Source organism: Beta vulgaris, chromosome 5 (assembly GCF_026745355.1).
Source record: "Beta vulgaris subsp. vulgaris cultivar EL10 chromosome 5, EL10.2, whole genome shotgun sequence".
In the NCBI taxonomy this organism is placed as follows: Eukaryota; Viridiplantae; Streptophyta; class Magnoliopsida; order Caryophyllales; family Amaranthaceae; genus Beta; species Beta vulgaris.
In genome coordinates this window covers 5,112,153-5,126,468 of record NC_079206.1, presented here as the reverse complement: position 1 = coordinate 5,126,468, position 14,316 = coordinate 5,112,153, and the positions used below count along the sequence as shown (strand labels likewise).

At 32.3% G+C, this 14,316-nt stretch overlaps 1 protein-coding gene across 1 annotated transcript; it reads left to right on the top strand.

The window, feature by feature from the left end:
- Positions 1-6,685: 6,685 nt before the first annotated feature.
- Positions 6,686-13,810, top strand: LOC104892363 (homeobox protein HD1). The gene is made up of 5 exons (XM_010678276.4): positions 6,686-7,666; positions 7,835-7,955; positions 11,513-11,706; positions 11,808-11,939; positions 13,295-13,810. Exons 1-5 carry the CDS (start codon positions 7,307-7,309, stop codon positions 13,433-13,435), a joined length of 948 nt encoding a protein of 315 aa, XP_010676578.1. The 5' UTR covers positions 6,686-7,306; the 3' UTR covers positions 13,436-13,810.
- Positions 13,811-14,316: the final 506 nt, after the last annotated feature.

Below are 14,316 nucleotides of genomic sequence, written 5' to 3'. Positions count from 1 at the left end.
AAAATTTCCCCCTCTTATCATAAGAAGAGCTTCCAGGTGGTCCAGCAGAACTCCAGATTATCTGAATTTTCATAGGCCTCGACCTTTATCACATTAACAAATGAACCTTCGAAATTCGTATTCTTTCATCGCAAAAATCCTATTTTTTATATTTGGGTATTCATTTAAATAATTATAACACTTCTCAAATGCTTTTGGGTGAGAAAAAGAGGACAAAATCCAAGATACAACACTTTTCAATATCACCATGGTATTCATTAAATAATTACAACATTTCTCAATATGATCATGGTTTATAAATAGGATTTTTTTAACCATCTTTCCAAAACAATCCCACCTTTCATAAATTTAAGAATAATCTCACCCTTGGGGTGTGTTTATTAAAAATGGACCCTTACCTATTGGTAACCTGTAAAGGTAGGTTTCCTATTTTCCCTTTCCTCTGCTTCTTTTCCTCCATAACCACCACCACCTAGCCATCCCACCCCTGCATCCCCACCCCCACAACAGACTGCAGTCCCCCCAATCCCCCCACGCAGCCAACCCCCACCCCATCTTTCGACTCTGCCCACCCTATCGCCCCTCCCTCTTTTCCTGTTGCCCTTTCCCCCTCTCCTCTCCCTTCGTCTTTGCTCACCCTAGGGATGGAAATGGATCGGATTCGGGGCGGGTGGAACATCACCCGCATCCACCACCCGCAATTGTTTACTCCACCCGTATCCATCCATCCGTCATCCATCGGGTGAAACGGGTGGATCGGGTGCTAAACGGGTGATGATATTTAATATATTTTTAAAAGAAATTAGTGACATAATATAAAATAATTATATCAAAAACATAAAATATAAGTAATTTACATGTAAAATTTAATAATTGGGTAATGAGTTGGGTGTTAAACGGGTGATGGATCGGGTGACGGATGAAAAAATTCTCACCCACCACCCACTTTCCATCCATTTAAATTCGGATTTTCATCCATTTAAAATACCGGGTTAAGCGGGTGATGGATCATCCATCACCCATTTCCATCCTTAGCTCACCCCCTCTGCCTCCCACGTTGCCAAACCCAAGCGCCCCCCTTCGCATCTCCCCTTAACGCGCAGTCCATCCCCCGCAACCCCCCCCCCTCCACGGTAGACCTCCACCCCTCTTCTTCTTCCTCTTACTCCCTTCTTCCTCTTTCTTCCTACACTGAAAATTTTAAAAAAATATTGTTCTTTGGGAGGAGGGATGGTCCTAGTGACAGGTGTAGAGGAGGAGGAAGGGCGTGAAGCAAAGGGGGAAGGGGGAGGGGGTGGGCAAAGATGAAGTGAGAGGAGAAGAGGAAGGGACGACGAGGGTAGGGGCGAAGGGGGGGGGGGTGACGGGGACAGGGAAGAAGGGGGAAGGGGTGGTGGCGGTGGGCAGAGACGAAGGGTGGGGTGGTGGGGGTGGATGCATGCCTGCGGGGGTTGGGGGCTGGCATGAAAAAGTTAACAAGTCTTTTTTACCAGTCAAACAGGCCATAGGTTAAAATGGCCTATTTTGAGCATACACACCCCAAAGGTGGGATTATTCTCAAGTTTATGAAAATGGGTCTGTTTTGGGAGGATTGCTCAAAGTTGGGATTATTCGCATAAAAAAATCCTCATAAATATTATATTTGCTTACTTACCCACTATTAACTTTATGAGATGCTAGTTAAACAAAACAAATTTATAGGTTATTCAAGACAAAGGGCTTATTCGCCAAAAGTAGTTGTAACAGCAATGGTCAACTGTTGTACTAACTGTTAGCTATCATATATTGAGACTCTTCGATAGAAGTAGCTGCTGTGGTAGCTGTTAGCTATAGATGTAGCTGTCAACTTTCAAATATTAGTTGTTACAATAATTTGATTGTGAAAATAACTTTTATGATAATTAGTGTTTGGTAAAACTAGCTTTTAGTTTAAAAACTGAGCCAAAACATCCTGATTCAATATAAATTCATGAGGAAGCGGTATCTCGATTGCTGAAATCAAGAAATACCGATAAAGAGACCACTCCTCAATTGCTCATCGAGGTTGGCCCTCGCGCGTATGGATGAGGTGTTATGTCCACCCCATAGCTTCTCTTCATAGTAAATAAAACATTGAATTTAGAGTAGCCCGCTATGGCTGGGTAAGCATATTGGAGCAATATAACAAAAATAAATTATATTAAATCTTCAAAAGTTACTACAAAAGTTATCTCTACCACAAAGGTTAATATTTATAGTTTTACCAAAACACTAGTTTAAACACTAAAAGCTACTCCAAACACTACTTTTCACCATTTATTAGAGTATTGACTTAGTCCGTTCACTAATGATCTTGAATGAGAAAACTATTATGAGCGAAGGCGGGCACTATGGAATAGTTGTGCTTTGATATTTTTGTATTTGTTTTAGGGTTTTTCTTTGTTTATATCTTGTATTTTTTTTGAAATTTATGGAACTGTTAGTGTTAACGTGAGACCGCTGATGTCATGCTAACATCTCGCACATGCATCAAACCAAAGTAGAATTAGTTAAACGCTTGCACCTATTAGTTATGCTAGCCTTAAATTGCTTCTCGATGAATTAGTTAAGCGCTGGAGTATATTAGTTAGTCGCTGGAGTATATTAGTAAAGTGCTGGAGTATATTAGTTAGGGCCTGTTCTCTTCGGCATAAAACAGCCGAACTGAACTGAACTGAACTTATTGGAGCTGAACTGTACTGAACTGAATTGAATTAAATTAAAATAAAATAAATTGAATTAAATTGAATGTAATAAATATATAAATAATATTTTAAACAATAATAATATGAATATTAAATAATAAATATAATGATAAGTAATATTAATGAATAATAATAATAATACTCCCTCCGTTTTTTTAGATGTAACATATTGACTTTGGGCACTATTCATCCAATACACTTTGACCACTAATTGTTATTTATACATAAGAAAAAATATAGTCATGTGGGATCTTGTTTGATTCGTCACGGTATACACTTTCCAAATATTTTTTTTTTAATAATTTTCACTTTTATACAATTGGAGATATTATCGGTCAAAGTTGTGCCTCGACAAATGTGAAAAGTCGAATGTTACATCTAAAAAAAACCGGAGGGAGTAGTATTTTAGTTATTTTTAAATGATAGTTATAAATAAATAATATTAATAATCATAAATTAATAATAATAATAATTAATGATAATAATGATAATTAATAATAATTATTTTATATTATTTGTATTAATATATTAATACTTGATGATGATATATAACAACAATAATATCTAAGAAGTAAATTAACATTACTATTTTAATAATTAGATTTAATAATATAAAAATATTTAGTAATAATAATGATTGGGTTGGACCGCGAAAATTACATCATAAACCGTCTTGACGCGATTTGATTGGTTTATGGGCTAAAAAAAGTGGGTTTATTTGTGCTTTGACCTAAACCATGTTCCTCCTAATAATAATAGTAATAATAATGAGTAAAGCTATAATAAACAAAATAATATCTGGAAACAACAACAACAACAACAATAATAATAATAATAATAATAATAATAATAATAATAATAATAATAATAATAATAATAATAATAATAATAATAATAATAGTAATAATAATAATAATAATACTTAATAGTAATGATATATATTTAAATAATACTAATACTAATAATAATAATAATAATAATAATAATATATAATAATAATAATAATAATAATAATAATAATAATAATAATAATAATAATAATAATAATAATAATAATAATAATAATAATAATAATAATAATAATAAGAGTAATTAGTAAAATAAATTATACCAACATAATAATAATATTTAACAAAATGGTTATAAAAGAATGGAGTTGAACTGAACTGAAAATAAGCTGGGGAGAACAGACCCTTAGTTGCTGGAGTATATTAGTTAAACGCTGAAGTATATATTAGTTAAGCGCTAAAGTATATTAGTTATATCATAAAAATAAAATTATAATGCATCTTATTGGCCATAACTTCAATATCACGTATAAATAATTATGCCTTTCTCAAAAAAAAAAAAAACTGATGCACTAATTCTATCATAAACCCTCCAAAACAAACCCATCATGCTCTTCTTCAATAAGTCAGACAACAAAGAATTGCACCAAAACCAAATTATGGCAAAAATCAAATCACCATTTTTAACACACAAAAACACATTAGCAGCTTCAATCAAGAAACCCTTTTTCTTACAAACATTGATCATTATATCAAAAACTAAAGATTTCGTTTCACATCTATTATATTCCCTCACACAACTAGCCACAAAATCAAAAACCATGAAGGGAGGAGGTCGGTGGGATTCGAACATACGTTCAATGACCCCATTCACAAGAGGAAAACATATAGAATTACAAAGAAGAAGAACCAAAATTGAGAAAGAAAACAAATTTTGATTAATACCCAATTGAGAATGTGACCAGTTGAAGAAACCCATAAGTTTAGTTGGATCATAAAACTGATTATGATGAAGAACAGATTGAATAATATCCGGGTTTAACTTCTTAGTGATATTTGAAGAACCCATTAAAATTTTCCAGTTGTGTTTGAGAAGTGCTAAAATTTCTTCAACATTTTTGCTATTGGAAAGATTCAAGATGGTGAAATTGCAGAGAGATAATCTGAGTTTTGTGTGTTTTTTGTGTAAAAAAATAATAATAACTAAATACCCAAATATCATAACTATTTATCAGAAAACAATAACTAATAGCCAGAATCACAACTATCAACCATAAAACCATAATTAAAGACCGAGGTTGAGAATTGGAGGAAAAACAGACTCGTCTCCCGTAAGTGTGAACGTGAGACGGTCTTTTATAAGACTTTGCGTATAAATATATACTAGAGGTTGAGATGTGAAGTAGTAACATCATGTACCACCTCATATTTATGAGGTTTAGGGATCAAATCTCATGAGATTCATTTCACCGGCCATTTCATGTTTTCACGCTTGCCAATGCAATAATTCAAACAATATCTCTAATTATCAATAAGTAAAAATTATAAAAAGTTGATATTAAAAAAATATACATTGAGAGGAGTCTAACAATATCTTATATGACTATGTTTTTTCGAAAATATAAATCACCATAGACAATCAAAGTATATGATGTGAATAATAAACACTGTGCAAATGGTGCAACTATTTCTAAACGGATGAAGTATTAGACAATGGCACTATTCCTATGTTAAGAAGAGAACGGGCACCATTATGAATACAATGATTAGTTTAATTTATTTAAAGACCATTTTAATCTATTTAGTGAACAATTTAATTTATTCAATTTTTACAATCAATTTAGTGGCTAGTTTAATCCATTCGGTAAGACTATCGAGTTATTTTTAGAAATTGTATGTTGTAGTTTGAGATTCAAAGGGAAACGTATGGAGGAGAAGGAAAGGAACGACTAGGTTAGGACAAGATGTCTAGAAATAATGTTGGGTTAGAGTGAGATGGAATAAGCTTATTAGGAGAATGTATAAATTTAGATCGTCTAATATATAATTTGTAACGGAGTAGAAAACACGTAATTCATCTTTTTTAGTTGTATCATATTGATATTCTGATACCATTCACATATTCAACTTTGACCTTATTTCATTATTTATGCATGAGAGAAACAATTTCATGTGGAAACTTGTTAGATACGCCTCATCGTGTAATTTCATGATATTAATTATTTATAATTTGTACCCATATATAATTAGAGATATTAATGTTCAAAGTTGTCTGTTGTCAAATATGCCAATGACTTTTGGGAGCTTAGTTGGGTATCTCATTGTTGAAGTCTGTTTAGACTCCAACAAGCGCACCAAAGTAATTTCATAGTTTTGAGGTAACAAAGTAAAAGTAACCTAGTACCAGATAACTCTTACTTGATACAAAATTTACTTAATACCAATTTGACTACGCTTTGTTATCATCTTATATATTATTTTGATACCTTCAATTTATAAAATTACCAAAATATTCTTATTGAAATCTTTTTTTTATATATTAGGAAAGATAATTGGTACAAAGAAAAATCCCTGCTAGGTTACTAGTCTATAGGGCACACCAACGTAACTTGGGACTTGTCTCCCCAGCTTATTTTCAGTTCAGTTCGGTTCAATTCAGTTCAATTCAGTTTAGTTTAGTTCAGCTCTGGACAATACTTTTACTCTCACATATCACTATTCATTTCAGTTTAGTTCAGTTCAGTTCAATTCGGTTCAGTTGAATTCAGTTTAGTTCAGTTCAGCTGTTTTATGCCGAAGAGAACATGCCCTTAGAGGCTGGGAACAAAAGCTAAACATCCCAGAAGTAAATACCCCAACATATTGTTGGTATGAGAATTCAAATCCTGGACAATGCTCTAAAATTTGGGATGATACACCAATAAACTAGCACCTCTCTCTTTTATTGAAATCTTTTAACAATGAGTTACCAATACTTTCTCGCATTTTAGTACAACTATAAAAACAGAGGAGCTACACCTCATAGATATTTTAAAAGAAACATAGGGTAAGAAGGGTAGAAACAAAAAAGTAAAGCAGCCAAGATGTCAGGATCACATACACAGCCAAACAGCTTTTTATCTTTGGTTGATCTCTCCCTCCCTTCCCTTTCATAGTAATGATTCTCTCTCTCTTTCTTCCTTCACAGTTCACACATCCCTTTTTTTCTTCTTTTTCTAAAATCCTTCACTTCTTTCTCCATATTCAAACAAATTTTCATATTTCCACCCTCTTCCATTTCTCTCTCTATCTCTCTCTCTCCTCTGTTTCTCTGCTACATATATGATCAGTTTCTCAGCCCATGAAAACTCTCTTCTTTTTCTTTTGTACACATATTACCAGTTTCCTGCACAAATAAAAGAAAAAAGCTTACTGTTTCAGATCCCAACATATTTCCCCTTTCTTTCTCTCTCTTCAATTTCACCAATAACAAGAAAAAAAAGACACCAATCTTTCTCTCTCTAGGTTTATAATACAGTTCAGTGTTCACTGTCTGATTTTTCAGCAGTAAGTATAAAGCAAACTCTCACCTTCCTACTTCTCCAACCCCTATATAGTGGTCCTCTATCTATCTTATATTCACCTCTTTTTCTCTCTCCTCTTTTTTTCTTTCTCATTTTCTCAACATACCCATCTCCTAATTTCACCTCTTTCATATACCCATTTCAAAATTTCCATCATTTTTGCTGAAATTTCTAGAAAAAAAAAGTTTTTATTTTATTTTATTTTTCTGGGTTTTTTTTTTTGGGTAGCAAAATGCAAGAACAGGGGTTAGGAATGATGGGTGGCGGTAGCGGTGGCGGTGGTGGAGGAATTAGTGGTTTAATGGGAGGAGATATAGCGTTTTCAGATCATTATAGACAGTTAAAAGCTGAAATTGCAACACATCCATTGTATGAACAACTGTTATCAGCTCATGTTTCTTGTTTAAGGGTTGCAACACCTATTGATCAGTTACCTCTTATTGATGCTCAGCTTAATCAGTCTCAATCTTTACTTCGTTCCTATGTTACTCAACATAATTACTCTCATTCTCTCTCTCCTCATGAAAGACAAGAACATAATCACTCTCATTCTCTCTCTTCTCATCAAAGACAAGAACTTGATAACTTCTTGGTACGCTTTCTCCTACATGAAATATATATACTTTCGCCGTTCTGAAATAAATGAAACGTTTCTCTCTTTTATATATGAACATGTCATTTATTTCAAAAGGAAGTAAAAATTGTACATATATATAAGTTTTACTAAAGTTTTTGGTTTTCTTTATATTTTGTGTTTCAGGCACAATATTTGTTGGTGTTGTGTTCTTTCAAAGAACAGCTACAAAATCATGTCAGGGTCCATGCTGTTGAAGCAGTCATGGCATGCCGTGAAATTGAACAGAATTTGCAAAATCTCACTGGTATATGTATATACCTTTTCTATATTTCTGGTTAATTATTTACTATCTTAATTTGGATTTAGTCTTAATGTTCTACTAGTTTAAATTGAAGCTATCCCATTTGTATTTTTACCGACACATGAATGTATGACCATTGATAAAAATCTGTCATAATTCGTACGATAATTCCTTATACTTCTTCTGTTTTAAATGCAATAAATGAATATTTTATATCTCACGGAGAAAGTAATTAAAATAGAAATATGATCTAATAAGTTGATGAATTTTGACTTTAAACACTTAAAGGCGTGAACTTTTTTTAAAACAAAGCGAGTCTATTTCTCTCTATCTATGTATCAAATATTGCCACATGTCTTAGGTCTCATAGGATTAATTGTTGTGGTGAAAATAGATAATAAGGACAAAATGTGAATAAGATTTTAAGGAACAATACATATGATATTGTTTGTTGTATGTAAAACATATGATAAGTATTATATATTCTATCTGTTTATTTTGCCTATATGTTGAAGTTTGCATTAATTGAGTCTCCTATGTTTCACTGTTTTGGTGATATATATACAAGTTTGGTGGACAAAAAAGATAATGTATGACAAAATTAGGGGAAAGGGGGGAGAAGAGGTTCTTGTTGCAATTGCTTGTGTTGACAAACAAGGAGGGTGGGTGGTAGTGGGGCCTACTGAAAAGGAAATTTTAATTTATAGTTAGGAGAAGATATATAGTTAGTTGGTGTGGGAGAGAAGAGAAGAAGAAGGTAAGCAAGCTGGAAGCTCCAACCCCCACCAATCACCAAATCAACAATCACCAATAGAAAGCTACCAATCAAACAAATATTGTTTGTTTTCTAGAAAATATTGCATGATTGGTTGTTGATTAATGAAAATTACTATACCCTTTGGAAGATGATGTTGTCACTTCTCAATCAATATTTATTGTGAGGTTGCTGAGAGTAAGAGATAACCTAGTGGTTAGAGCTTCCCTTCTAGTTTCGAGGGTTTTGGGATCGATTATCATCCTTGGTAAGTTGGGATCCTCTTTATTCCCCCCAACTTATCAAGATTTCTCCTTACCTTATTAAAAAAAAGGTTGCTGCTATTAATAATTATATTGTAGTTTTAATAAAATAAAAGGATTTGAATTTTTATTTAAAGCACTATGCTCAAATCTCATTATGTCATGTCAATCTTGTTTAATAGTAAAAAAATGTTCTATTGTTTTTCCAAAGATATTGAAGTGGGGTTCTTTAAGCATATTAGCTCAATATTGATTGATAATTTGATATTAGCTTTTCTTAATAGAGAACGCTGTTTAAATATAGCTTTATTGTTAGTTGAATGTGAGCTATGTTCATTTGATTTGATTTATTTGAACTTATTCGAGCTTATTCAAACTTATTAAAACGTACATAGAGTTGAAGATTAACACTATTTAATGTATCCTATTCAGCGGATCGGAGTTGTAAGGTACACAACTAACTATCAGTAGTTCTATAATGGTTAAAATTTAATAAAGTAACCACAATCACAAATTTTCCAATTTAGGAAAATCCAGTAATTGTAGCTGTTTGGTTAAAATGATACCATAGTAAAAAAAAATTGTGTACTCTTATCTTCTCAATTGCATAGAAGCTAATGATTTCCTATAAGCTAGACTAAAAGTACATGCTTTATTTTAATACTACTCATATAGATAAGAAGAGTAACATGTAATTAAGTTTAACATGAATCTTGAACATTAAGTTTGCTTATATCATCTTTGTGTTGCACCTTAAAGATGTATGACTAAAAAAACATTTGAAGTTGTTTGGATAGGATAATCTTGAGATCTAAGTTAGCAGAGTTAGTGTGAAATATTAGCTAACTAGCCTAACTTGAAGCTTGAAGGAACAATGAAATCCTACTGAAGCTTCAAAAAGAATTGAGTTTGCTAGAAAACTTCAGGTTTTCTATTTTAATATAGAGTGCATATATATATACTTCATCTGTTTCAAAATATGAGGCGTTCACGTTTTACGAAAAATTGCTTTAATTACAAATATCTCTCATAATATGATAAACTAAAATTATAAAAACTATACCCTTGGATTCGTTTCGAAAAATACTATAATAACATTATTTTTAAAAAAAATTTCTCAAAACATAAAGTGAAAGTAATTAACGGTCAAAGTTCAACCTTGAACATTGTGTGTGCCTTATATTTCGAAACAGATGGAGTAGTTTTAACAGAAGAAATACGTTATTGTCAATGTTGATGTAAGAGATTGCGTGTTCATGAATTAATTAAAAATAGTCAACTATATACTAGATAAACTAGCTTAAGGATATTGGCTATTTCAATATCCATTGATTAATTATATGGTTTATAACTTGATGTGTATAATGATTCGCTAGGAGGAGCGTAAGCAGAATTAGTATATCTAGTAAAGTATTGCATGAAAAGGAGATAAATAATGGAGCTTTTGAAGAAGTTTACATCCCTATCAAATGTTGAAGAGATGATAGTATATGGTAGAATATGCCTTTTTCTTTTTTTGGGTTAGATAAGTTTAGACTTTAGACTATGTAAAATATCTTCGATGATTTAGCTTTCTGTCCTTTTTTTCTTTTCAGATGGAATTTTGTATCTCATATAATATATTTCATATATTTGATAAATAAGAGATCCGGTAGGCAAAACGTCTAGTTCAGGAAAGCGCGTTGAATCGCTATCGAAAAATCTATCTTATGGGCATATATCTAGTACTTTAGTTTACCACTAAAATAAGAATAGACATTATCATACATAAAATTGGAACATCTTTTTAATTTATTGGAAGATGTTGTGATCAATTATCACTTTTGTTTACATAAAAGATTTTAAGCACATGTCAATATATATTGTGCATCAAATTAACATGGACAATAATCAATATGTGAGTGCATTAAGTATATATGACAGGTTGACAGCTTATGGTTGCGCTTTAAGGCCAACTTGAATTTGATGTAATATGAGCATGCGAGTGGTATGACGGAAATAGAGCACCTACAATTTAGGTGATTTGCCTACAATTCGAAATGAAAAAGAAAGAGCACCAATCACTACCATTTCAATTTTATACTAGCTCACTTTATTTGTTTTACTTATTTCTTTATGGTCCGTCCTTTTAACTTGTTCTATATGTTACATGGTAAAGTTTTATCGTTGCTTTTTTGAGTTCACTCCTGGTACACTCGGATGTACTATGAACATGGTACATCCGGGGTATTTTTATAATAAATTAGAACTTCAGGTACTCATTTGACACCAAATTTGCTCATATGGGCATTTTGCTCATTTACTCATTTGCTCATTTTTTCTCATTTTGTAATAAAAGTATTTGCTCATTTTTTCTCATTTTGTAATAAAAGTATTTGCTCATTTTCTTAAATGAGTAGAAATGTTTGTTCATTTGCTCATTTGTTCATTTTGCTCATTTGGAGAAATACATGAACTTTAACTCCGAAAAAGAAAATAGTTTATACAAATAGAAACGGAGGGAGTATCAGTCTAAGACGAAGGTTTGTGTTGGACAATTTCAGGCGCAACTCTAGGAGAAGGAACAGGTGCAACAATGTCTGATGATGAAGATGAATTGCAGTTAGAATATTCTATGGATCAATCTTCAGGAGGAGAGGTGCATGACATGATGGGTTTTGGGCCATTACTTCCTACTGAATCTGAAAGGTCTCTCATGGAGAGAGTCCGCCATGAACTCAAAATTGAATTAAAGCAGGTAATAACTCTTACACTTTTTTTCCTTCATGAGAATATTTTTCATACTATTTTTTGATGATCAATGAAGAAGTTTTTTTTTTTTTTCGCGAAAATGTGCAGGGATTCAAGTCCAGAATCGAAGATGTGAGAGAGGAGATCCTCCGCAAAAGGCGAGCAGGGAAACTACCTGGTGATACCACTTCTGTTCTTAAGGCATGGTGGCAGCAACATTCTAAGTGGCCTTATCCTACTGTAAGATACTGCTCTATCTTTCATGATCCTTTTGCTATAGAAGTACCTATTGCTTAGCTTGTTAACTTATGTAGGCTTTGTTTTTTTTCACGTATAGAACATTATTTGAAGCTAATTTAGCCCTTAGCTTAACTTATTGACTACTATTATTACCATACTAGATGGACGCTAATATTGAAATGGCACTAATTGAGACGAACGAGCTGACTTAGCGCATGATTTGTTCGGTAAAATTAGTTGTTTTGGTAGCTGAGATGTACATTATATACAAGGTTTGAGGATAAAATATAAGTAGAGAATAGGCAAAATAATAAATTTTAGCTCCGTTTTTTAAGAAACCTACTCAAAGTCAACGCCTAGATGGTGCACACGCTTGTACATAGAGCATGGTGCGCACATGTATATGGCTAAGAAACCAAATGTACATGGATAACAAATTAAATGAATATATGCACATGGCTAACTAGCCAAATGAGCATATGTACATCTCCGTGAGTACATGTTCATTGACATTGATCTTTAATCTTTATGTTCATAATCTAGTGCTTGATGTCCATCATACGTATGATGCTCATCCTACAGACGTATGTATGTATTAATTTGGGCTCAAACTTATTTTCTCAATTCAAGTGAAGCTCCGCTCCTTAAAATAAGTACTATTCGATAATCTTTAAATTTTCAGCTCCAGATCTTTTATAGCCATTAGGTCAGTGTAAAAAGGAACATCAATAATTCAACGTTAATGACTTTTAGTATTGTTTCGTAACGAAATTTTCATAATAAAGTCTATGGTAATGTTTGTCCACCTTTAAAACATTTTTTTCTTCATAAAATTCGTTACTATTCGTTATCAATTTAAAACGTTGGATTGATAGTAATGCAAATTATGAAGGAAAAAAAACATATTTGTGATGAAGTTTCATTACTACAAACTATGACATGATATTTTCTTACAAATTATCCTAAAATTTATCACTATTATCCCCATTTATTACTGTCTACCAAACATACAATTAAAAGTGAGTGAAATGAGTTACTAACTATAGTCTAATTCATCAACTAACATTTGGTTATCTCAAGTCTCAACTAACCTGAACTAATTAACCTTTTATGAACTTATCCAACAAACTTATACTTCATGCTGAAACTTTCTTTTTAGGTGAGTAATATGAAGCCTTAATTATAACAATATATATCATAAAAAATGAGCCATCCATTCTTATTAATCTTAATCTCTAATCTAGGACAGACATACATCAGCATTATTATTTCTTCATAAATTCTCATCTACAATTTTAAAGATATTAATTCTAAATAGACATCAACCTAAGTTATGTCCCTCTACATTATGACAGGAAGATGATAAGGCAAAACTAGTTGAGGAGACAGGGTTGCAACTCAAGCAGATTAACAACTGGTTTATCAACCAGCGGAAGCGAAACTGGCATAACAACTCTCAGTCTGCTAATACCCTCAAGTCCAAGCGCAAGCGCTAAATCATCCATCCGTCCATCCATCCATCCGTTCATCCATCGATCCAATGCATTTATACAGCATGATGAACAGATCCAACAATAGATTTATATCCAAAGATACGTTATTGTGTCGCGAGCTCGAGTGCAGGTTGAAATCTAACCAAAAACTACTGTTACTTCTGTGAAATATATACTGAAAATTCAATGTTGGAATTATTAGGATATGCAACTTTAATAGTTTGGTGTAAAGGAAAAAAAAACTTGATATGCATAGTAAGGTTTAGGAACTGTTTGGATTATCTGGGATGTAATATACAACTATAGTAGCTACATAATTCTTCATGTCCTATTATCATCTGATCTTTTTCATTATTTCTAAATCTTCATTGTTGACAATTTGTGTCCATGATAATAGTACTTTTGTTTTAGTCTTGGCAATTGCACATGTCATGTTTTTTTTTTTTATCTAACTTGGTTTGAATTTTATCTTTTCATGGTGCCTCATCATGATTCATGGACTAGCAAATTATGTATCATGATTTATTCCTGTTTGTTACTGATATGACTTTGTGAGGGTAAATGGACAATATTACAAACTGTGTGTTTGTTTCTAGAAAAGGGCATACTAAACAAGTGAGCTAAAGTTGTCAAATATGGAAACTAATAATCATACATGTTCTTAAATCTTCACAAGAGTTTTATTACAATCATGGGTTTTCTTTTTCCTTTTAGTTTTCTCATTCAAATCCATCAAAGGGAATATACATGGTTGTGGAAATTTATGGTCTTGTGGATGTAGGTTTTAATTTTGTTACGAGGTGTTTGGTATGTTGGTACGTGAAAATGAGAGTTGAATGAGTGATCGGAAATTCATAGTTTTTTTTTTCTTACTGTTTGGAGTA